The 23,107-nt window shown below is 56.6% G+C and overlaps 1 protein-coding gene across 1 annotated transcript; it reads right to left on the reverse strand.

Moving 5' to 3' along the window:
* Positions 1–1,579: 1,579 nt before the first annotated feature.
* On the reverse strand, positions 1,580–22,892 carry KCTD10 (potassium channel tetramerization domain containing 10). The gene is made up of 7 exons (XM_074206110.1): positions 22,817–22,892; positions 16,251–16,464; positions 7,705–7,874; positions 7,093–7,179; positions 6,792–6,844; positions 4,944–5,139; positions 1,580–3,903 (listed from the first exon to the last, which is right to left on the reverse strand). Exons 1-7 carry the CDS (start codon positions 22,817–22,819, stop codon positions 3,685–3,687), a joined length of 942 nt encoding a protein of 313 aa, XP_074062211.1. The 5' UTR covers positions 22,820–22,892; the 3' UTR covers positions 1,580–3,684.
* Positions 22,893–23,107: the final 215 nt, after the last annotated feature.

Here is a 23,107-nt window from a genome sequence, read left to right on the forward strand (position 1 = left end):
GACTAAGAGCTAAAGCTTCAATACAGTGACCATCACACATGGCTCCAAAGCCCACTCTCTTGGCCCAGGAGTTGGGTGGACTCGAGTTCAAATTCAGTCTCAGACACTTAACAATTACCTAGCTGTGTGAATTTGGGCAAGTCACCTAACCCATTGCCTTAAATAAAAAAATTAAAAAAAAATTTGGCCTCTGACAATAACTACCTGGCTGTGTGACCTTGGGCAAGTCACTTACCTCCCGCCTTGAAAAAACCCAATCTGGCCCTGGAATCAGTTCAATCTGACCTGAGACACTATAGCTGTGTGCTCTTGGGCAAGTTACTTAACCCCATTGGAGTGGTGTAAGACACCACTCATGACTAAGAGTCATGAGATAGAAATGGCCAGAATGGAATCTCCTGAATAGTGGTCAGTGGGATCAGTAAGACCAGTAGCAACTGTGTCCCCAATCTTTCAAAGCTGTGCTAAACCTAATTTTTGTAATTGTGCAATAAAATGAACTATTTTTGACTAAGTGTTGAGCTGATCTTTGTGCTCTCTTAAGCAATTGACATTAACTCGTAGCCTCTTAAGTGTCACTCAAAAAATAGCTGCAAATGTGGCTGAATCTAAAACCTTCTGCTTGGGTTTGGATCAGCTGATGTCGATGCTTAACTCTTTGGGTGCAGGAACCGGTTTTGTTGAAAAAGAACATGTTTTCTGCAAGGCTTAATTGCTATAGGTTCATTGGTGGGGTAGTTAGGAAGAAACTAACATAAAAGCTGCAACCATAATTGATCCCTGAAAAATTTGTACTTGGGCCCACATTTGGCCCAAAGTATTCAGTCCTGGGACGAAAGGCATTTAAACTAAAGGGCTGATCAATGTTTCTTGAACTTTGTCCGGTTAATGGCACTACTTGGCACTTTATGGAAAGAAAACATAACTGAATTTAATTTCAGAGGATAAACGTATAAAACAACATCAGAGTTGGGCAGCAGAAGAGCTTCCCCCTTTGTGTTTGCTCCATTCGGAGTTGCGAGAAGAGCTCTAACAGCAGTTGTGGTCCAGGCGGGTCAGTGAACCAGGGCATTCCCAGAGGATTTGGGGAAGGGCTCCATCCTGAAAAGCTTCAGGAACTGGGGATTGGTTCATGAGTTTCAGCCCCTCTTTCTCCCAGACTCTGGGTCTGTGGCTGGCCCCAAGCTGGCATCTGGATGCCCCAAGGGCAGCCTTAGTGATCGATGGCCTCAGGGATGGGGTCTGCTGAGGAGGGACAGGTGGGGGGAGGGAGTTCTGATGGAACAAAGGCAAAGAAATGGGTCAAACCAGTCACTGTGTGACCTAGTAAAGAAGTGTGGGGTCCCAGCATCCCTGGATCGAGCTAGGGTTTGGAAACACACCCACTGGCTTTTACCCTGGGGTCTCCTCAGCCTAGGGCTTTTCTCCTTCATTGCAGGATCTAGGAAGACATGGGCTTAGGGCCCCTAAGAGGTCACTGGGCAGTGCTGCCATCAGCCTGGGACATCTGGTTTCCCCTAAGCTGGGCCATCCCAGGGGGTGCATGTATGGGGGACTGAGGCAGAAGGAAAACACAAATCGCCAGCCAGGCCATAGAAGTACTAACCAACTCCAGGTTTTATTATGTGAATAATAAATTCTAGATTAATAAAAATCTACTTTTAAAGAGCAATTCTACAGTGACTTCTCCAATATCTGGACATTCCTGACGCTTCATCGCTGTACAGCGACCTGACTTAGGAAGCCTGCCTGCAGATGGGCAGGGGGCTTGGCCCGAGGTCCCAGGTGGGAAGCTTAAGTCCCAATCAACACAAAGTTCTCTTGAAAGTCATCTTTTGGGGAAGCTGACCCCAAGGGTGAAACCTGATTTGGTAAACTGAGGCAGGAACCTTCGTACACAGCAGCCTTTGGCTGGTGAACACACGATCACACAGTTGACACAGTCTGGGGGTGGTTTTCTGACCCTTACGGGCTTCGGGATGGCGACAGGAGACAAAGTAACAGCATTTAAAAATCCGCTCCCCTCTGACCTCTTGAGAGCATATGGCTTCAGTTGCAGGATGCTGTTTCGGGACAAACGTGCTCACAGAATTACCTCATCTGGTAACCGTCACGATTGCCCCGACGAATGCTTTGGTATAAAACTCAAACTCCCTCTGACCTACACGCGGGCCTTCTCTCTCATTCACATCCATCATCTCTTCGCCATCATGTCCAGCGCTAAGTCACCTTTCTGTTCTCTCGTGGCAAAGAGACGATGGGAGGTAGCAACTGCAGCCCTGCCCAGCGCTAGTGCACCCACTCACCCGTGGCCGGGGAAGACTCCAGGACCCTCGGGCAATATGACTCACTCTCTCAGGCACACAAACACATCCTCTTTCTATTCTCTGAAAGTGGCAAAAACAAGGAGGCAGAAGGAGGCATTGCCAAGGGGTCTGTGCAGCGTGTCAGCCTGCTGGATGAGAGCAGCCAGCTCAAGCAAACAGACCCAGAGGCAGGACCTAGAAGCCTGGCATTTACAGGAAGGAAAGGCTCAGACACCAGGGAGCTCAGAGCCTCGGTGTCTTATCAGTAATATGGGGCTGCTGAATGAGAGTCCTGTTCTTCCCCCGGCAGGTTGTGCAAGCCTTCCAGGAGGACACCGTCCCCCTAGTCTGAGCTTCTGCTGGGGGGTGGGGGGCGCTTGGCATCTCATCGTCACTCTGCCCAGGGGGGCGGAGAACTGAGTGCTTCAGAGTTCTGACTCTGCAGAGGGGCCATGCTGGAGCCCTTGGGATCGCCCTTCTGCTTTTAGGGGGCTCTGGGGAGAGGCCAGGGAACTGCTGAATAGTGAGGCCTGCCCTGATGGTGGACACCTCCAGAAGGCGGGACTAACCATTCCCCACAGGGGTGACCCCAAGCCCCAGGCTGTGCCCCCCCCCATTGCTGTCAGTATGGGGGGGGGGGTCCACCAGCCCATGGACCAACCACTGTCCTGCCTGTGATGTGGACTAACCTGAGTGACAGGACCTGCAACACCCCAAGGCTATCCCCTCTGCTACGCTCTTAATCTGAGGCCTGAAAGGTTGTGGCTGGAGGCTGCCTGGGGTCTCACAGGCCTGGTGCCTGAAGGGCAGGACAAAATATGGGGGGCCCTTGTGGACTAGGCCCCATCTGCTGTCCTCACACTGAGGGGCACAAGATTGTTCTAAGAGAGAGAAATTTCCATTTGAGAAGAGTTTTTTGTTGCTTATTTGTGTCATCCCTACCCCCCCAGGAGGGGCAAAGCTCGGTGACAAGCCCACAGCCCCGCACCTCCCCTCTCGATGGGCAGAGAGACTCAGGATGACCTCAGGGACTGCAGACCACCATGCCACGGCGGCTGATCCCCAGAAGGAGCCCCCACAGCAGGGCAATCTAGACAGAGCTCAGCCCTGACCCCCATGATCCCCAATAAAAATAAATACTGAAGAGGAAGGTGCTCCCCTCCCCCCTTCATCCCCAGAGACTCATTCCTGTTCAGGGAAAGACGGCACAGCCGGAGCAGTCCCGGGGAAGAGAATTGCTGGCTGATTCACCTTGCCAAGAAACATCCAGACAATGCTCCGGTTGGTTGCACAGTGCCGCTTCCAGACTAGATGGGTTCTCATGTTGACCGGGCAATGGGGGCAGTCTCAGAGAGCGGCACAGCGGAGGCACTGCCTCTCACTGGTGGAGGTGGGCCCGGTCATCAGGGCGCTTGATGTGGATCCGACGGACACGCTCGATCCTCTCACGCTCTTCGTCCTCATCCAGGTGGTGGGAGCGTCCGGCTGCACCGCCCGTAGCTTCCAAAAGTGCGTTGTCGGGGCCGCGACCATCCTGGGCCTCGTACAGCAAGATATTCAGGGTTTCCTCATAAATGCGGGCCTCTGGGAACTCCACCTGGAATCCCAGAAAATGGGGTGAGTCTCTTAAAACTGCATTCTCTATTCCCATCCCCCCAAACTCAGTTCAGATTCCACAGGCCAGGGAGTTGCTCAGCTAGTGGCCCTTCTCCCACCTGGGCACACAAAACAAAGCCATGAGATCAGCCTGGGGAGGGGACAAACATCCACCCTCCGAGTTGGGTGGGCCATCACCGAGCCTGAGGGGACGACCAAGAGGAGGTCCACTCGACCACAGGAATGCAAAGGTCAGTGGCCCCAACAGCAGAGGGGGGAGGGAGGCGTGCCCTTTCAGTAACGGTTAACAGGAGGATGTGTCTGGCTCCACGGGACATGAAGCAGCAGTAACCACCATTGGCATCATCAAGTGGGAGACAAGGGACCAGTCGAGGGAGCAGAGCCGCAGCGTCCTCACATGAGGTCTGGTGAGAGGCAGACGCCTCTTGAGGGGGCCAAGCCTATCTAACCATCTTTAAGCCACTCAGTGTGTTTGTCCTCCTGACCCTCAGGTCCCTTTCCTCTCTGATGTTCTAGAGTTCCACCCAATCTGCCTAGACTATGAAGGTCTGGGAGGCTTGGGTTGCTGTTCTTTACAGCCCTGGCTCAGGGCTGCGGAGCCACACCCAGAGGCTCCAGGGAAAGGGCCAGGGTAGGAAAGTGAACTCAACCTGGAGAAGGGAATGAAGCAAACACTTCACCTGCCTTCAACATCAGAGCCTTTTCTACAATGAAAGCGAACCTGGCCCAACCACCAGGAGAGTGCTGCCTTCTAAAAGCCAAGACTTCTGGTGCCGTGCCTTCCAAGTGTGGCTGTGCCCCCCCAAAGCCGGCCTGACCCACTCACCCCCTGTCCCAGCCAGCCCTGACAAATGTCACCTGGCCCCTGCTCTGCCATCTCCCATGATGGGGAGGCCCTTCACCCCCTGCCTCCTTGGGCCTTCTGTTCACTGGAGCCTACGCACTACCTGCGCAGTGGCTGCTTCCTCCTCTGGGCCCTGCCCGGCGGCTCCCAAGAGATGAAGGGAGTCAGGCCCTCACCTTGGTCTGCTTCTTCTCCGTGGCGTAGACAATGGAGGTGCAACAGACCTCAGCGATCTTCCGACCTTGACCATAGAAGGACCAGCAGCAGATCTCGTCCCCAATGACATCCTTGATGAACAAGACCCTCCCGTTGAAACGCAGCGACAGCTTGTCAAACAGCTCGATGTTCTTCAACATGTTGTCGTCAGAATTGCTGCAAGAGAAACATCCAACATGCTGAGGTGTGCCCTCACACTGGCCTGGTGGGAGCAGGCTAGAGGAGCCCACCCTGCCAGCTGCGGAGTGCCTGGAGTGACCAAACCGAATGGGCACCTGACGGACCTGTGCTAATCAACCTATGAACACCCCGATGGACTAGAAGAGGGGAGAGGAAACGAGTCTCAAGCAAGGTGGCAGCCACGGATGTCTGCAAAGGCACCAACATGATGCGGCTGGGCAGCTGACCTCACACAGCAAAGACTGGGGTGCCATCAAGGGAGCTCCTGGGATCGGAAGAAGAGGTGCCCCCCCCCCGGGCACCCTACACAAAGGAGGGGAGGTGGGAGCAAGAGCAAAGGAGCCAAGGGAGTGTGAGCCTGGCTTCAAGCCTACTGAACCTGAGGGGGAGAGGCCTGGCGGGGAGTGGGGTCTGGGCTGAAGAGGACAAAGGGACAAGAAGGGAGAGCAGAAACTATGAAGTGAAGGTGGGGGGGAGTAGGGGAAGGGGAGGAGAGAGAGGAGAGGAAGAGGAAGGGGGAGGGGGAAGAGAAAGGGGGCAAGGGGGAAGAAAAGAGGGAGAGAAGAGAGAAAGAGGGAAGGGGGAGAGGGGAAGGAGAGGGAGAGATAGGAGGGGAGGGGAAGAGAATGGGGGCAGGGGGAGGGGGAGAGAGGCAGTGACAGAGAGAATGCTCAGAAAGGGCCCAAGGACAGGTGGAGGCCGAGTGGCCGAGTTGTCAGAGATGCGCTTCCCAGAGAGGTGGCACCAACCCTGCAGGGTCAAGGGACAAAGAGCCAGGGGGATCCCCACCTGGCCAAGAGCTCTCCAACAGCGGGGGCTCCCCATGGGCTTGGGGGGGTATGGCCAGGGGATCCAGATAATAGAGGCTGGGGAGGGCTCGGGGTGGGGGTAGGGAGTTGGTCAATAATCCACAATGAAGACCCTACCGATGCCAGTGGTTGAGACAGAAGAGAGGAGGGGGCCTGGCTCCCTTCGGCTTCTAGACCACCCAGGCCTCCCTGGCTGCTCTCGAACTAGACAAAGGAGGCTTCTCTGGGGGAGGGCCTAGGGTTAAGGGGCCCCCACCCAGCCCCAACTCCCCCCCTTGCGTATCTTGTCTTCATTAGAAAGGAAGCCCCCCGAGGGTGGTCACCAGCTTCCAGCCCAGACTCCCTCCCTCTCTCTAGGCGCACTCCTGCCTCATCTCCTCCCTATCCTGGGGGTCACTGGGAGTCAGCCTGGCCTCCTCCAAGCCTCTGCTCTGGCCACTTCCTGGCCCCTGGAGAATGGAAGCCCCTGGGTGGTCCTGGACCCCAGAGCATACAGAGGCTGCTCTAAGTGGAAGGAGACATGGGAAGTCGGCTGGGTTTCCATGATCTGTCCTTTCCCTCCCATTCTCATCCTAAGCAAAACGTGTAGACTTTTGGGGGGTGGGCAAGGGGGGCATAGAAGTAGGGAGACAAAACCCCTGCTGAGGTTCCACAGAAGACCCAAGTTCCAGTCCTGACTCTGGCTTTGTTAACCTGGTGCGTGACCTCAGGTGAGTGACTTCCTCTCTGGGGCACAGGGGCGCTTCTTTGAAGGAGGCGTCTGAAATGGAGAATATATCTGCGCCCCCCCCCCCCGCCCCGGACCCTCTCTGGCCTCACCTGGTGTAGGAGTATTTGTTGTTACTGCGGTTGTAAAGCAACTTCACTGCTGGCTGCATTCAAAGAGAAAAAAGGACATTATTTGGCAGACTGGCCTGAAGTTGGGAGGGGAGACCCTGCAGAGGAGGATAAAGGGGGGCCCCAGGGTCTGGGGTCCAGAGACCCGAATTCAACTCCAGTCTCGGCTAAGTGACAGCCCCATGCCTCTGCTTCCACAACCAACAGGGGCTGTCATAACTGCACCTACTCCCCAGGTCTGGTGAGGATAAAATCAGCCCCACCCCACCCCCTGGCCCCCCACCTTGTTAGAGGTCGCTATCAGCTTCTGCTCTTCTTTGGAGGAGGTGATCACCGGCACCTTACAGAAAGGTTCATAGGAGTCTTTGTTCTGTTGGAAAAAAACATGACCTGGGTGGAGGGGTCTCCTCCCGCCCTGGGAGGGGGCCCAGCCAGGGCAGCCCTTCACCTGCTCTGGACCCCAAGTGTTCTCAGAAGCTTGAATGGCAAAAAAAAAAGTTTTCCAGAGGTCCAATGGAGCCAGAGAGGATGGTGTGGCCATTAGACCGCAGGGTGAGAGCCCCCCAAATACAGTCCATCCTCCAATCAGAGGCTGGTAGAAAACCCCTCCTAGTACAGACTGGGTGTCTTTCCAAGGCAAAAGGCTCTTCCTCCAAAGACCCCCCCCACGCCCAGCCCAGGTAGGGAGTAGCCCTGGGGGCAGAGCCAAGGGCAGGCGGGGGGGGGGGGGGGGGGGGGGGGCGGGACACTGGCCCCTCCCATCCCTCTGTGGAGGCTGACACCCATCTCAGATCCTAACTCCCTAAACAGCAGGGGCCTAATAAATGAACCAGAGAGCCATTGGGAGGGGGCCTGGGGTGTGGGGTTCCAGGGCCAGCACTGAGCCACCACCCACCTGCAAGGCTGCCAGGCATTCGTCCACCAGGCCCTGGACCAGGTAGTACTTGGCCTCCGCCAGCAGCTCCTCAACCTCCCGGCGGCTTTCAGGCAGTGGAACGGCGCCATCCCGTAGGTAGTTGAGGATCGTACCAAAGTGTTTCCCACAGCGGTCAATGAGGATCCAACCTGGGCATCGAGAAGGGGGACAAAGGAGTAGTGAGCACCACGGCAGGATAAACTGAGGGCCAATGAGACGGCGACAGCCCTGACACGAGACCGGGCCTGCTCTGCCATGTGACTTTGGTCCACCTCGCTGCCTGGATAGAAATGAAGGTGCCCAGAGTTGCAGCCCCCTCTCCCCCCAGACTTCCCAGGAGGGATCAAGTCTCGCATCTGCAGCAGGTTGGGCTACCCAGGGGCTTGGGTCTCTCCTGCCCCATCTCAGTCCTGGCCAACCAGTGTAGGATTTCAAAGCCCACCCTCTCACTTTGTCAACAGAGTGTTAAGAGACCAGAAAGGAGGTCATGCCACATAACCCTGGACTGGCAACAGCCTTGGCAGCATCAGAGGATGCCAAGGTTCCTGGTGTGTGCACCCATCCTCCAAACTAGCCAGCCTGGTTGGGAAGCCCACAGGGGCATGGGCCGTGCTCCTGCCTGGGGGGGGAGTCCAACCCAATAAGCCCCCTGAGCAAGGCCTACCCCAACCACCCTGGAGGATTCTTGGGGCTTTGTCTCCTTGTGGACTCAGGGTCCGGGCTGCTGGAACCCTTCCCACGTCGACTGTCGAGGGTCCCCAAGCTCTCAAGGGGCTCACAGAGATGCCACCTCCCTGACAGGAACCTTCACAGAGATGGCAAGGGACACACGAGGGTCTCCTGAACCTCTCCCTTTAGCCAACCCTCTCCCCACATAGAGGACACCACGCAGCGTGGGCTTAGTATGAACTGGTGACGCGCCTTGGGAGATGGTGGGATGAAGTGCAAGGGCTGCATCCAGCTCTGGGCGGGCAGCGCCGACTGAGGCACCAGCCAAGAGTGTCAGATACAGAGCAGAAAAGTTAAGACGCCAGCAACCAAGTGCCGGGGGCCTCGAAAAGAAGCCCAGATGGAGGCAAAGGAGTCCCCCTCTGAGAAGCAACCCCGACAGCATCCCAATGGACATCTGCTCTGGTCAAGCCAAGACAGCAGGCATGTACCCAGGAGGCCAAGGGAGAGGAAAGGGCCCTGGGGAGGAAGGGGGGCTCATCTCTTTGGTGGGATTCCTTAGAAGATGAGGGAGGGAGGAGGCTGGGCATGCCCCCTGGTTTTCTGAGGCTCGGTTCCCTCCTCCATAAAACTGGAGTGGCGCTGCTGTGACACCTGTGGGGGGCCTGGATCTGGGGTTTCCTAGGTGTAGAGAATGTGTGGGGCGGGGGTTTGTCCAGCCAGGATGGGTCAAGGGCAGAGCTCATCTGATGCCACCACTGGCATCTACAGACACCAAATCTTGGAAAGAGAAAGGGACTCTGCTCCACCCCGCTCCAGGATGCTTTTGGCACAGCCACTTGGGGTCCTTGAGGGGCACTGCGGGGTAGGCACCAGGACGTGGGGGGGCAACCCTTGGAGACTGCAGGCGGAGCCCCAGAACAGGTGCACAGCCCCTGGACTGTCCCGCTGCCACGTCTGAACAGGGCCCCTAACTTCAAGTGTCCAAGCAACAGACAGCCTTGAGTTTCCACAAACTCCTGGAGGTCCGGCCACTGGGCTCTGGCCCAAGATCACTGTCAGGAAATACTTGTGGTGGAGGCATCATATTTTGGACAAATAAGGGCAGAGGAGATGCGCAAGTGGCTTCCAAGGGACGCTACCAGAGTTGAAAATAGACTGAAAGTGCCTTAGAAAGGCTCAGCTTGGGGAGGGGCCCCTCCCCAGCCCAGCCCCCCTCAACACTCCCCCGCCCCAGGGCTTCGAACCAAGCTGTTAAAGGCATCACATAAGAACCAATATTTAATAAGGAGGTGCGTCAAGCTTCAACCTCATTGGCTGTTCACCCACCCCTGAGAGGAGGAGGCTGTTACCATCCCCATGCTCAGATGAGGAAACTGAGGCTGCGGGAGGCTCAGCAACTCATCCAGACTCACGTGGCCAAGAAGGTCGGAGGCAGGATTTGAACCCGGGTCTTCTGGGCAGCCCCTCCCTGGCTCAAATAAAACTGCAAAGGAAACCAACTGTCCTCAAGTGTACTTGCCAAGTATTAGAGAAGATGACAAGGACCCAGATCTTTGTGCTGAGTCCCACCCGCCCCCCAAGTCCTTTGCTCCTGTCTTCCTTGATGCTTCTTCCTCCCTGGGGGCCTGCACCCTCCCCTTCTGTTTCCCTAAGTCCTGGGGTCTGCAGACATGCCTCTGCTCCCCCGCATCAGGGACACACTACCACCTCCTAGGAAGCTGAGACTTGTGAGGGAGGGTCCACTCTCAAGAGGCAGATCCCTCTGCCCATGTGCCTTAGAGACGTCTCCAAAAGCCCGAAGCAGGCGCTGTGCTGGGCTGGAAGGCATGGCTTCCTGAGTTGGGGTCCCCGCAACATCACGCCATGCTACGAGGAAGGCCTTAGTCCAATGCTACTCACAGACCATCCGGCTCCTGATCACTTGTGTGGGTCCTATGTCTCAACTCAATGGAAGGCAGGTCACACCCCACCCCCAAGAGGCCAATCTGGAGAGCTCCCCCATATCAAACATTCAAAGGGGACTGCCGCCTTCCCCAGTCTCAAGCAGCTCATCTTTCTCAGGGTGGGGGCACCTTGGAGGCAGGTCGAGCCAGGAGCTGACCTGGGTGGGCAGGGAGAGGGGGCTCACACCTCTGCCACTTTCCCATTCTGCAACATTCTCCTCCCCACCTCTCCATCATCCCCCAAGTGGCTCCCTGGCCCTTCATGCTCCAGATCTTTCTCAGATGTTGTGACATCTGTGCCCCTCTGGGACCAGTCCCTTTCCTCTGCACCCCGACCAGGCAGAGACCCCTGACAACCTACAGCACCCCGCACCCCACTAATGACCTCTGGCAGGTGGGCAGGGTGGGCACTGGCCCAGTGTGCTCTGGGCCAGCTGCAATTCCGATTCTTCTGAGGCTGGAGCCTGGTCGGCCTGCCATTGCCACAAGGAACAGGGGTCTCCAGGGGTGGGGTACCATTCTCCAGATGGGCACAGCTCTAGCGCCTGTCTGCCTCAACATCCATATACCTCCACATGAGCACTTGTCTAGACACACACAATGCTGATGTACAGACAATCAGGAGCCTGGGGAGGCCATGTGTGGACCAGCCCCTCTGGGGGCACAGATTTCAGAGAGGTGACTCTGGGGGCTGATGCCCTTCACAGGGCAGTGTGGGATGATGGGTGTCAGGAGCCCTGTGTTCAAATTTTGATCACAAAATAGGAACGCTCCTCACCCTGAAGTGGGGACTCAAAGCTTCTGGGCTCACAGGGACAGATGGAGATTTCTCTCAGGGCAGATGCTCCTACATATTGTCAATGCCGTTGTGGTCAGCATGGACATGGCTCTCTTCCCCAGGGGACCGCTGTCAGCCATGACTTGAGGTTAGGAAAACTGGGTTCAAATCCTGAGGCCTCCTCCCGGTACACAGTGCAAATCCTAGTCCTCTCTGGGCCTCTGGCACAGATCTAGGACCTACCAAGCCCCAGACACAGCCGTCAGCTGTGCAGGTGGAAGAAAGGCCCATACAGAGCTGCCCCTACTGGTGGACTTGGCCTGCGTTAGGGACGATGCAGGAGCTCTTATAAGAGCTAAAATACTTGAATAAAATGAGCTACTAATGGGCAGTGAGGTGGCACGGTGGACAGAGCACCAGCTCTGGAGTCAGGAGGATCTGAGTTCAGATCCAGCCTCAGACAGTTGATACTCACTAGCAGTGTGACCTTGGGCAAGTCTTTGTCCCACAAAAACCAAACCAACAATAAAGAGACCTATTAAAAGTCAGCTGATGTCTGAGACGGCAAAGTCTGCTGAGTGAGCCAGTCAAGGGGAGGAGCTTGCCCAGAGCCAACTAGAGAGGGGTGTGGGCTCTTCTCAGTCACAGGGGTCACCTGAGACCACCCCAGGGCCAGCAAACTAATTTAGTCACAGAGGGCTCTTCCATGTCAAGCCAGGAAGAGGAGAAAGATGAGAGCTTGGCAGAAGGCTAGAAACCCAAGAGGTACCTCACCGAGCCCCCCGAGGAGGCCCATCTGCCCCGCAGCTGTGGCCAGGCTATTTGTGTCCTGGGGTCTCGTGGGGGAGGAGAAGGCCTGAAGGGCTTGTGGTGCCCATGCCCGGGGAGGGAAGCTCCCAAGAGGAAAATGACACTGTTCACTGCAGAACCCCAGGTAGTGTCCACCCCCCCCCCCCATGAGGCCACCAGTCTCCCTTCTGTCTGAACGACCAGACTCCATTCCCTTTGTGGACTGGACTGGAGACATGTACATCTGGAAGTGGCTGTGGTCGGCAGTGTGCTTTCCCCCCACCCCCCAGCCCAGGCCCAGAAAGGACAGTCAATCTGATGTCCTGAGGAAGCCTGGGCCCCAAAGGGCTAGGGGACCACTCTGTGTGTGTGTGGGGGGGGGGTCCCGAGAAGGCTTCGTGTAGAGCAAGGCTGGTGTAAGATCCTGGAGCTATGAGACCCAAGACCAAACAATCTAATCTGGGCACATTTTAAAATACTGGGTCAAGTGGAAACCTCCCCATGGGGCACAGGGCTTGGGGGGGGGCACCCTCCAAGTAACAGGAGTGAGGGTGAGGTGGGCAAACCTGGGCGTCAGCCTGGACCCAAGGGAGCCCATGTTTACTGGACACTGGGCTGGCTGCAGGCTGAGGGGTGGGGACTGGGCAGGGGCAAAGCCTGGGTGGGTGGACCTCTGCAATGGGGGGGCAGGAAATGGCTAATGATCCAACAAAGGAGCTGGAAAAGGAGAAATGGGAGAGAAAAAGAGCATTCCAGAGGAGGGGTTAGCAGCAGGGGGTGGTAGTCAGCAGGATGAGGTCAGGCTAAAGGCCTGCACAGGTGTGGACTGCCAAAGGAGGGCTTGGAGGGACCCCTGAGGTCATCCATCCAACCTTCTGTCTGCAGACAAGGGAAACTGAGGCCCACAGAGGGGAATCCCCAGGAGGTACCGGCAGGAGGGGGCCGGCCCCCAGTGCCTCTGAATCCAGTCTAGAGGTCTTTCCAGGGGTCTCTCCAGCACACAATGGACTCCCAGTTGCCCTATGACCAGGGGAGGCTGCCCCCCTCACTTCCTTCATACAGCCTGGCTCCTCTTCCCAACCCCTACCCCCCAGGTGATGCCAGGCTCCAGGAGGGGGTCCTTTCCTCCAGGGGCTCTGAGGTTATTGTCTCGGTTTCCAGAATACTCTCAAGAGATGCAGGGTGTGGCAAGACAAAAGCCAGCCCGGACCCACCAATGCCTGGTGGTCTGGCCAGAAGTCAATTGGTCACCAGTCAGGCATCCTTGGCACCCACTCCCCTGGGGCCAGGGCAACTCCCATCTGGGATCCAAATATGGATGTTCCTCTCCGGGTGCCCAGGGAGTGGGCGCAGCAAAGCAGGTCCCCCTACCAGCTCCCACTCCTTGGGTCACCAGAGGCACCTCTCCCCCTGGCCTTGCCCAGGTAGTACGCTGGGGGGAGTGGGGGGTGGGGGTGGCAGGAGATAAGGAGGTCAAGCCTGGGTTGCAGTTAGGCCGGAGGACAGTAGGGTTTCCCTCCTCAGGTGGGCAGCCCGACCCTCGACTGGCCACTGGAAGTCATAACAAGGGAGGAAGGCCTGGGTCCAGACCCACAAGCCCCAGAAGGGCCTGAGCTTCAAGTCTGTGGGGGACACAATGCAAAGAATGCCAAGGGGGATCAGGATGGGCCTCCCCCGATGTTTATAGCACCCTCCTATGTGCAGACACGGGGTAGGGGGACACAAGGACAAGGAATAAAGTCCTCACTGACTGGAAGGACAGAAGGGAGAGGGCTCCAGGCCCGGGGCACAGCCCGGGAAAAAGTGAGGAGGCTGGAGAGGAGCCCCGAAGCAAGGGCTCCATTGGGCATCTACAATGGATATTCAGGGGAAAGGGGCTGAAGAGGCAAAGCTGGAGGGGGCTCTGCCCTGGGGGTGGGCAGCCCATGGGACTGAAGAGACAGAGGTGGAGGCTGCTGACCCCCAGGAAGCTCAAGGCTTCACCAATACACAGATGCTGACCAAGGGCTCATCATCCACTGGGCCAGGCAGGGAGGGGGCTGAGGGGGCACAGTGGTGCACAGCGTGGACCTGGAGTCAAGACCTGAATTCAAAGCCAACCTCTTGACATAACTTGGGCAAGTTGTGTCACCCTGTTGCCTCAGTTTCCTCGTCTGACTAAGGGACTAGAGAAAGAAATGGCCCCAAAACTCAAATGGGGTCAGAGTCAGGCAGGACTGAAATGACTCAACAAATAAAATAAACACCAATGTGCCAGGCAGGGCCAGAGACGGAACCTCGGGGCAGATGAAGGTCCGGGGCCAGGGCAGGAGATGAATCAAGACCAGTAAAGGAGGCCAGGTGAGAACAGGGGCTTCCCCAAAGCAGAGGTGGTGAGCAGGAGACCAGAAACCCACAAAACTCCTAAGAAAAGTCGTTTCCCCAGGAAGTGGCATTTTGGCCAAAGGAAGCAACTCTCAACTTCTCTGCTCTAAAATTTTCCAATTATATTTAAAAACCACTTTTAACATTCGAATTGAAAACCGAGTTCCAACTCTCTCCCGCCCTGCTCCCTCTGTGAGAAGACCGGCAATTCAACACGGAAGACATCTAAATTCACAAAGGAAAAATGAACTGGCTCAGGAGAAGAGGCGGCAAGGGGCATGATAGCGGTGGGAGACTTCTCTCAGCCTGGACAAAGGCCAAGAGGGAAGGGAGGAATGGAGAGGAAGGGGTGCTTCTAGGGCAGAGCTGGGCAGAGCGGTTGGGAGCGGGGACCATCAGCATGAGACCTTTTCCAATCAATGGCAGGCCTGGAGAAGGAGGTCAAGAGCCACAGGACAAGGCGTGAGTAGGAGGCTGGGCACGGCAGGGGCTTCTTCATGGAAAGGAGGGGAGGTGTGGGACGCCAGCCGAGCCCAGGCCTGGCAGGAGGCGGCCGAGAAGGAGCCAACAGTCTAGAAGGGGACAGAGGAGGAGAAGGGAAGGAAAAGGGTCAAGGGCGGGGCTGTTGGCTTTAGCGAGGGGTTCCTACTTTGTCCCAGACGGGAACAAAGGAGGAGGAAATGGGGACCGAATCAGCAGGGTGGGGAGGCATGGTCCAGAAAAGGCCCATTTCCTTTGCCTGGCTGAGAGCGGGGGTGGAAAAGGCTGGGGAGCGAGGCTCTGACCCCCAGGAAAGATGAAGAGAGGCAGGGCAGCTGCCCCGCCAGGAATGGGGGGGAGGGGGGCAGTCCTCCAGCAGCACAGGAGGGACATGAGGAATGGGGGTGGGGGGAGCTTCAATAAAGAGTGGAAAGAAGATGAGGCCAGAGAAGGGTGCTGTGGGAAGGGGCAGATGAAGCAAATAAAAGGCAACTAGGAGTGGCTAGGTGGTGCAAGGGGCAGCTAGGTGGCGCAGTGGATGGAGCACTGGCCCTGAAGTCAGGAGGACCTGAGTTCAAATTTGACCCCAGACACTTAATAATTACCCAGTTGTGTGGCCTTGGGCAAGTCACTTAACCCCAGTGCCTTGCAAAAACTTAAAAGAGGCAACTGGCTGACAGTCCCTCCTGATGGCCAGGCCTGGAGAGAGGCGCAGCTCTGGATGCCCATCACCTCAGCACAGCTCTGGCCTCCTACATGTGTGGCTCCCCCAGAATCCTCCAGGGAGGCAGACCCCTCATCCCTTCCCAGCCCTCTTCTGATGAGAAGTAAAGGAAGCAGACTTGAAGGGCACCCCAACTGTCCAGGGAACTCCCTCTGCAACCCCAAATGTCACAAGCAGGGAAATGCTCCATGTTCTTTCCTCTCTGGTCCCTGATGACTGTGAGGGGCCACTGAGACCCATCCTACAGAGAAGAAAATCGACCACTCAGAGTCATTTGAGTCTGACTCTTTGTGACCCTATTTGGAGTTTTCTCAGCAAAGACGCTGATAGAATTTGCTATTACTCAGTCTGTTTGTTTTTTACAAATGAGGAAACTGAGGCAAACAGGGTGTAGTGACCTGCCTAGGGCCACACAGCTAGGAAGTACTGAGGTTGGATTTGAACTCAGGTCTTCCTGCCTTTGGCTCAGCATTCTACCTACTGTACCCCAGTTACCCCAACTTGCTGGGGAGCAGAGAGCTAACAAGGGTTGGGGTGGGCCAAGAACCTGGGTCTTCCTGACTCCTGGTGCAGCCCTCTCCTCAAGACTTGGCCGAGGCCCTGATCACACCTCCCACAGGCACCTCCCCCCACCCCGGCACTCTCCAGTCACAAGAGATCAACAAATGGCCAGTCTGCTCTCGTCCCCTCCCGGCTGGATCCAGCCCCCAGGAGGCCGGGGTCCCAGGCAGTCCCCTCACCTCCCTTCTCCCCAGCCCATCGGGCCGGTCCTCACCTTCGCTGTCAGTCAGCACTTCCATCCGCCCACTGAACATGGCCTTCAACATGGTGTCCTGCTTGGTGAGGGTCTGCATGGTGGTATAGTAGAGGGCTCCACCCACATTGAGCTTCACATACTTGGAGCTAGGGCTCGTCCCCTTGAAGGAGGTGGTGCGGGTGGCAGCCGCTGGCACTGCTGAGCTCACCACACTTTCTCCCGACATCTCTTCCTGCCGGAGGAGGAGAAGACGGTCAGATACCAGGCTTGCCAGGCCCAGGGTGGCACCTCCCAAGTCACCCTGAGCCTCCCGGGGACTGGTGGAGAAAATTATCAGGGTACTGATAGGACCACAGAGCAGACAGACTAGAGAGCTCAGCCGTATGACAAGTGAAACCAGAGAACCAGCCGGGCACTGGGCACCCCAATCGTGCCATTGAGACCCCAGAATCATCGTGGCACAGTCAGAAAGGTCTGGGGGGAAAATCTCGGCTGTCTTCTAATGCAGGGGGATTAGAGCTAGTCCCTTGTCTTCCCTGAGCCTCAGTTTCTCAACCTGTAACGGGCGGGCTTGGCCCAGGTGACTGCTCAACTCCTTCCCTTCCCACTCCCAATAAATGGCACAAAGTCATGTAGCCGATGGCGGGAGGGCTTGTCTTGCAGAGCAACTGCCTCACCAAACATCCTGTCCATCGGGACCTGGGCTCAGAGACAGGCTGGAGGATTGGAGGCTGTCAGTGGGCAGTGCCATCAGCCAGGTAGATTAGCCACGGAGGCTTCAGGTAATGAGCTTTCCTTTATCCACCTTCAGAACACAGCCTCTGGAGGGTCTGTGGCCTTCCTCAAGCCCCTCTAGTGCTAACCATGGATATGATCTCTGCCAACTCAAAGGGGCCAATGAAGCAGGGGGAGGCTCTTCAAACTAACTGTAAAGGAGCTGAAGAGTTTGGGGGGGGGGTCACCATGGTTGGAGGGACCAAGCTGAAGATGGTGCCTGGGCCCCAACCTCAAAGGAAGAATGGGTCTCCTCTGGGAGACTGAACAGCCCCGTCCTGCACAGGCAAGTGGGCGAGGGCAGAGAGGCCAGACTGGCCTGAACTGGAGGCCGAGCTCCAGGGAGACCAGGCCAGGTCATGCAGGGCAGGGAAAGCAACAGAGGCAATAGGGACCAGGCTGGGGGGGGGGGGGGGGACTCAGTCAGATCCCTGCTTCCTGAGTCACAGCTAGTGTGGAGGATGGCCAGCCTGAAGTGGTCAGTGGGTTAGTGAGGAGCTGCTGCAATCATCTGGGCCTGTGCTCAGGGGGCAGGAGAAAAGGGGGTGGACACAGACTGGGCAAGGGAAGCCCCAGGGCCCCCTTCACCCAAGGCCTTTCTAGAGCCTTACATTTATCAGCATCATCTCCTCTTTAGACCCTGGACTCTGTGGAAGTGACTCGCCACTAACACCCTTCTCACCTCTGACTCCCCATCTCATCACCCCCACCTGGAGATCATCTCTGTCCCCAGGGCATCTCAAACCCATCCAACAGACCTGCTCCCCCCCCTTGGGAGTCATCCCTGATTCTTCACTCTTCGCCCTGGCATCCCATCTATGGCAAGTCACAGCGATTCAATCTTCACTAAGTCTTTCTTTTAATTTATTTAAAGCAATGGGGTTAAGTGACTTGCCCAAGATCACACAGCTAAGTAATTTATTGTTATTGTTATTATTATCATCATTATTATTACTATTATTATTTTAGGGTTTTTTTTTTTGGCAAGACAGTGGGGTTAAGTGACTTGCCCAAGGTCATGCAGCTAGGTAATTATTAAGGGTCTGAGGCTAGATTTGAACTCAGGTCCTTCTGACTCCAGGACTGTGTCATCAAGCCACCCTCCCCACATCTCTTGTATTTGTTCTGGTCTCTCTACTCACCCCCACCCAAACTCCTACCCTTCTCTCCCTGCCTTCAGTCCCTCTCTCCCCATTTCCCACAGAGCTGATCCTCCTAATGGACAGGACTGACCATAGGCTCCCCCATGCCAAACTTTCACCCACTCCCTGCTGGCCCAAGGCTAAAATATGAGGCCTTCTTTGTGGAGCACAGGCTGTCCTTCCAGCCCTCTTGCTTTGATGTTGAAAGCAGTTCCTCTCCTGGGCTGGGCCTTGGCCAGAGTTCTCTATCCTGCTGCAGCCCCCCACAATCAAGGCTCCCTCCACTCACATCTCACTTCCTAGTGCCTCTTGCCAATCTCTGTGTTTACCGTGAAGAGACTCAGTACTTCACAGTGAGAAGTCCTGCCCCCTGCCCTTAGAATCTCTGGAAGGACCAGGATAGTTGCAATTCTGCAATTTATTCCAGGAGAACATAGGAGGCCCTCAGTGGATGCTTGGACCACTATGTGCATTTTGGAGACAGATCAGAAGTGCAGGAGCCAAGCCCGCCTTTGCCAGCCTAGGTGAATCCATGCCCATTACTACCACATAATCAAATACCCCAGCCTGGGACACCACATTCCTAGCCTTAGGGCCAATAGTGCCCAGAACAGGAGAGGTCAGAGTTAAGAGGGCCTTAGGTATCGTCAAAATCCAAAGCCCTAAGGCCCAAAGTCTTGGGGAATGATGGTGGCTGGGGACCCTGTTCTGGGATCCAGCCCCATGTGAGAGACTGTCCAGCTGGACATTCAGTGGGCATCTTAACCTCATCATGTCCAAAAGGGAACTCATCTTTCTCCCCATGGCCTCCCTTCTTCCAAACTCTCCTATAGCTTTGGAGGTCACCCCCACTTCGCAGTCCCCCTGGCTCACAAATTCGGTGTCCAAGGACTCATGACTCTCACCAGACTCTCACCAAAGGTCTTCCCAGATCTTTGCAGACCGCCCTCTCTCTCCCACCACTTTTGAGCCTGAGCTTTGGATTGAAACCCTGCCTCCGTCAGGGAGTTCTAAATCATAGGGTTGATCGTCACTTCCCCCCAAGAGAGCCAGTGGGTCTCTAGCTATTCCAGGATCAAATCTACACTCTTTGCTTTGATTTTCAATGCTCCTTTTCATTTATCACCTTCTATTCCAATAATTTCCCACTTCACTCTCCCCCAGCAGTCCATAATCCGGCAACAGAGGTCTACTGGGAGCATACCCTCTGTCACCCGTCTCTATCCTATCTGGTTGGTGGGCCACTAACCCTCTCACCTCCACCCATGAAGTTTTTCCAGACTTCCTTTGAAACTCAGCTCAAATTTCAGCTACTGAGCGGGCCTGGTCCCCACCCTGGATGGGTCCAGTTGTTAATATGTTGTCTCCTTCATTAGAATACAAGTCCTTGAAGACAGGAAGTTTCTTTGAAACCCCAGTACTTTTTAGCACATAGGAGACACTCAGTAAATATTCACTGAATTGGCACATCCTGTTTATGTTTAATTAATCCTTGTGGAGTTGATTTTTTTGGGGGGAAACCAGGAAAAAAATCTAGCTTCACACACACACACACACACACACACACACACACACACACACAACACACACAGGCATGTGAACGCTTTCACATTCGAAGACAGTCTGTAGCACCAAACCCCTAAGAGGAAGTTTCTAATTCTCCCAAATTGCTTTTTTTCATTTAAGAGTCAGTTCTCTGAAAAGTACCAGGCTGACCTGCTCCAAGACAGTGGCCAAGATCCCCTGATCTGGATTTACTCTGGCTTCCTCGGGCAAGAGAAACCAGAGAACTTTCAAAGTCCACAGGTCAGTTTGCTGAGGACTCAGAAGGGGCCCTCAGAGAAAATGATATCGCCCCACAGAGCTCCACCTGGGAGCCTGAGATCCAGTGAGATGAGGAGAGTGGCTTGAGGAGGGACCCCACTAGCTGCCCCCTCCCTCCACTCTGACAAAGATTTGATTTCATTATTAAAGTAGTGGTGACATAAAAACCAGCAAGAAAAAGAGAGGGGAAACTGATATACCAGGTATCGGTTACCAGTTCTATTCAATCAAAGAGAAGGCTTTATTTATTCCAATTGTGTGGGCAGGGCAAAGGGTTCCCTTTTGCCAGAGATACCAATCCCCTCAGAGAGAGAGTAACTTCCTCATCTCCCCTGCCACCCCCTGCCCTCCAATTTCAAAAGAGAACTTTGACTTGTCTGTTTCAATAATAAAACTGTAATTAGAACCAAGGGCACTGGTCCCCCCACCCCAAACCTGAGCCATATTCCAGAGTGTCCTGATAGGTCTTACATTCCAGAACACCTAGAGATTTGTTCCCTTCTTCCAAGGTAATCCCACCAGACTGGATGGTGCTTAATGGAAGAGGTGAGGGTGGGGGTTAGTGGGAATCATGAATTGGAGTCCCAGCTGCAGCATATCAGACCTAGTACTCATCATTTCTCTCTGGGGTCCCTTGTAAATTGAGGCAGTGGGACCAAGATGCTCATAGAGCTCCTTCCAAGGCTAAATTCTGTTATTTTAAGAGCATACTCTGCTTAAAGGAGACCCACCCAAACAAGCAGAATAATGTCTCCAATTCTATCAGTCTCACAACCTGGTAGATTCTCATATTGTCTCTTCTTTGGTTATGACTTAAGATAAACTAAGAAGGCCTCTTGGGGAGTTCACTTCTAAAGCTGGAAATTCAATTTTCTAGTTTACCCATCACACAAATTGGATCTACTCCACGGTCAGGGGGCTTCAAAGCTTGGTTCAGACAGGTGGGACTACTCCAAACCCTCCTGTCTTCTAAGCTTCCCTACCACCTGCTTCTGGGTGTCTGCCTGGACCCCTCACTCTCTCTCCCTCCCCCTCCCCCCACATCCAAACTGTCATTCGGGTAATCTCACCTCTCCATGGATTTCACCTCCAGCAGCGTCTAGATTTCACTTCCCCGTCTCCGATACTGTTACCCCCTTCTCTTCCCACATGCTGTCTGTCCATCCTTTGCTCAGCTGCCAAAGCAATCTCAAAGCATCACCCTTTTCCCTCAGTCCACAAGCTGTAGTGGCTCCCCGTCTTTTCCAGGATCAGAGATCTCCTGACCTTCTGCTCCTCCTCCCCTCCCTTTGCTGAGATCTAGTGACAACCGGCTTCCTTTACCATTCCTGGAACACGGTATCCTCCAGGTCCTGGTGTTCCCACCGGCTGTTCTCCTAGGTCTGGACGTCTCTCCCCTTCCCTCTAGCCTTCCTGGCTTCCTTCAAGTCCCCGCTAACGTGTTCCTTTTACATCTTTCCTAATCCCACTTCACGCCAGCACTACTGCTTTAGTATCTCCAGTTTATTCTGCGCAGATCTCCTTTGTGGGAGCTGGTTCCCCCCACTATTGCATGAGTTCTCTGGAAGCAAGGACTGCCTCTTTCCTTGTACCCCAGCAGTTTAAGCAGGGTCCGGCACACACGAGGCAGCTAATGAATGCTTCGTAAGTGCCCTCTTCAGGGGAGCCCCTCCCGGGTCTGCTGGCCCCGTCGAGGCCACGCTGCAGTTTTCCTTAGCTAGGCACAGCCATTCCACATGTACTCTGGCAGAGCCCGGGAGAAGGGATGAGAATGGGAGGGAGCCCAAGATGTGGAAAGGGGGCTTCATCTCCCAACACTGAAGAAGACACGAACGAAGGACGGCAAGTAAAGCTCAAGCCTCGAGAGAAAGTTCCAAGGAGCCCACTGACAACTGGGGCCAGTGGCCCTCCCACACCCGATCCTCCTCCTCCTCCTAACTCCAAGCACCTGCCGACAAGGATTCCCAGCCAAAGCCTGCGAGGCCATCCAGGGGTACAGCCCGGCCCGGAGCCCCGAGGCCCCGAGCTCCAGTCCGGCCTCTGACACTTCATCGTGGCCCGGCCGTGTGGCCCTGGGCGAGTCACTTAGCCCCGTGGCCCGGCCCGGCCGTGTGGCCCTGGGCGAGTCACTTAGCCCCGTGGCCCGGCCCGGCCGTGTGGCCCTGGGCGAGTCACTTAGCCCCGTGGCCCGGCCCGGCCGCGTGGCCCTGGGCGAGTCACTTAGCCCCGTGGCCCGGCCGCGTGGCCCTGGGCGAGTCACTTAGCCCCGTGGCCCGGCCCGGCCGCGTGGCCCTGGGCGAGTCACTTAGCCCCGTGGCCCGGCCGCGTGGCCCTGGGCGAGTCACTTAGGCCCGTGGCCCGGCCGCGTGGCCCTGGGCGAGTCACTTAGCCCCGTGGCCCGGCCACAACCAAAGGAACAAGAAAAGAAAAGGGCCGCCGGTGCCGAGCGCCTGGCCCCGGGGTCAGGGCGCAGCAAGGCACCGAGGGGCCCCGGGCGGGCGCCGCCTCTGGCCGCCGCTCCTCGGGGCCCGGGAGCCCGCAGGGCCCGGGGGTGCAGGCGGCGCCCCTCCCCCCCACGTGACAGGGGGAGCGCGGGGGGCTGGTCCCGCGGGGCCCCGGCACACGGGGACGCCGGGGCCCGGGCCCGCCCCGCCTCCTCTACAGGCGGGGAGACTGAGGCGGGCAGGCCCCGCCCACCGGCCCCTCCCCCACCCGGCCCGGACGGGGCCGGGCTGTAGGGGCGCCCCCTCCCCTCCGCCCCGCGCCTGGCCTCGGGGCGCCCCCCCGCCCCGCCCTGGTCCCCAGCCCCGCCGCCTCCCCCCGCCTCGCCCGGCCTCCGCTCACCATGAAAAGCCCGAGAGCGCCGGAGCCGCCGAGCCGGGAGCGGAGCGGGCAGGAAAGAGGCGGCGCAGGCGCACGGGGCCGCGCCGGGGCGGGGCGGGGCGGGGCGGGGCGGGGCGGGCAGGAAAGAGGCGGCGCAGGCGCACGGGGCCGCGCCGGGGCGGGGCGGGGCGGGGCGGGGCGGGGCGGGCAGGAAAGAGGCGGCGCAGGCGCACGGGGCCGCGCCGGGGCGGAGCGGGCAGGAAAGAGGCGGCGCAGGCGCACGGGGCCGCGCCGGGGCGGGGCGGGGCGGGC

Source organism: Macrotis lagotis, chromosome X, assembly GCF_037893015.1.
Source record: "Macrotis lagotis isolate mMagLag1 chromosome X, bilby.v1.9.chrom.fasta, whole genome shotgun sequence".
Classification (NCBI taxonomy): domain Eukaryota; kingdom Metazoa; phylum Chordata; class Mammalia; order Peramelemorphia; family Peramelidae; genus Macrotis; species Macrotis lagotis.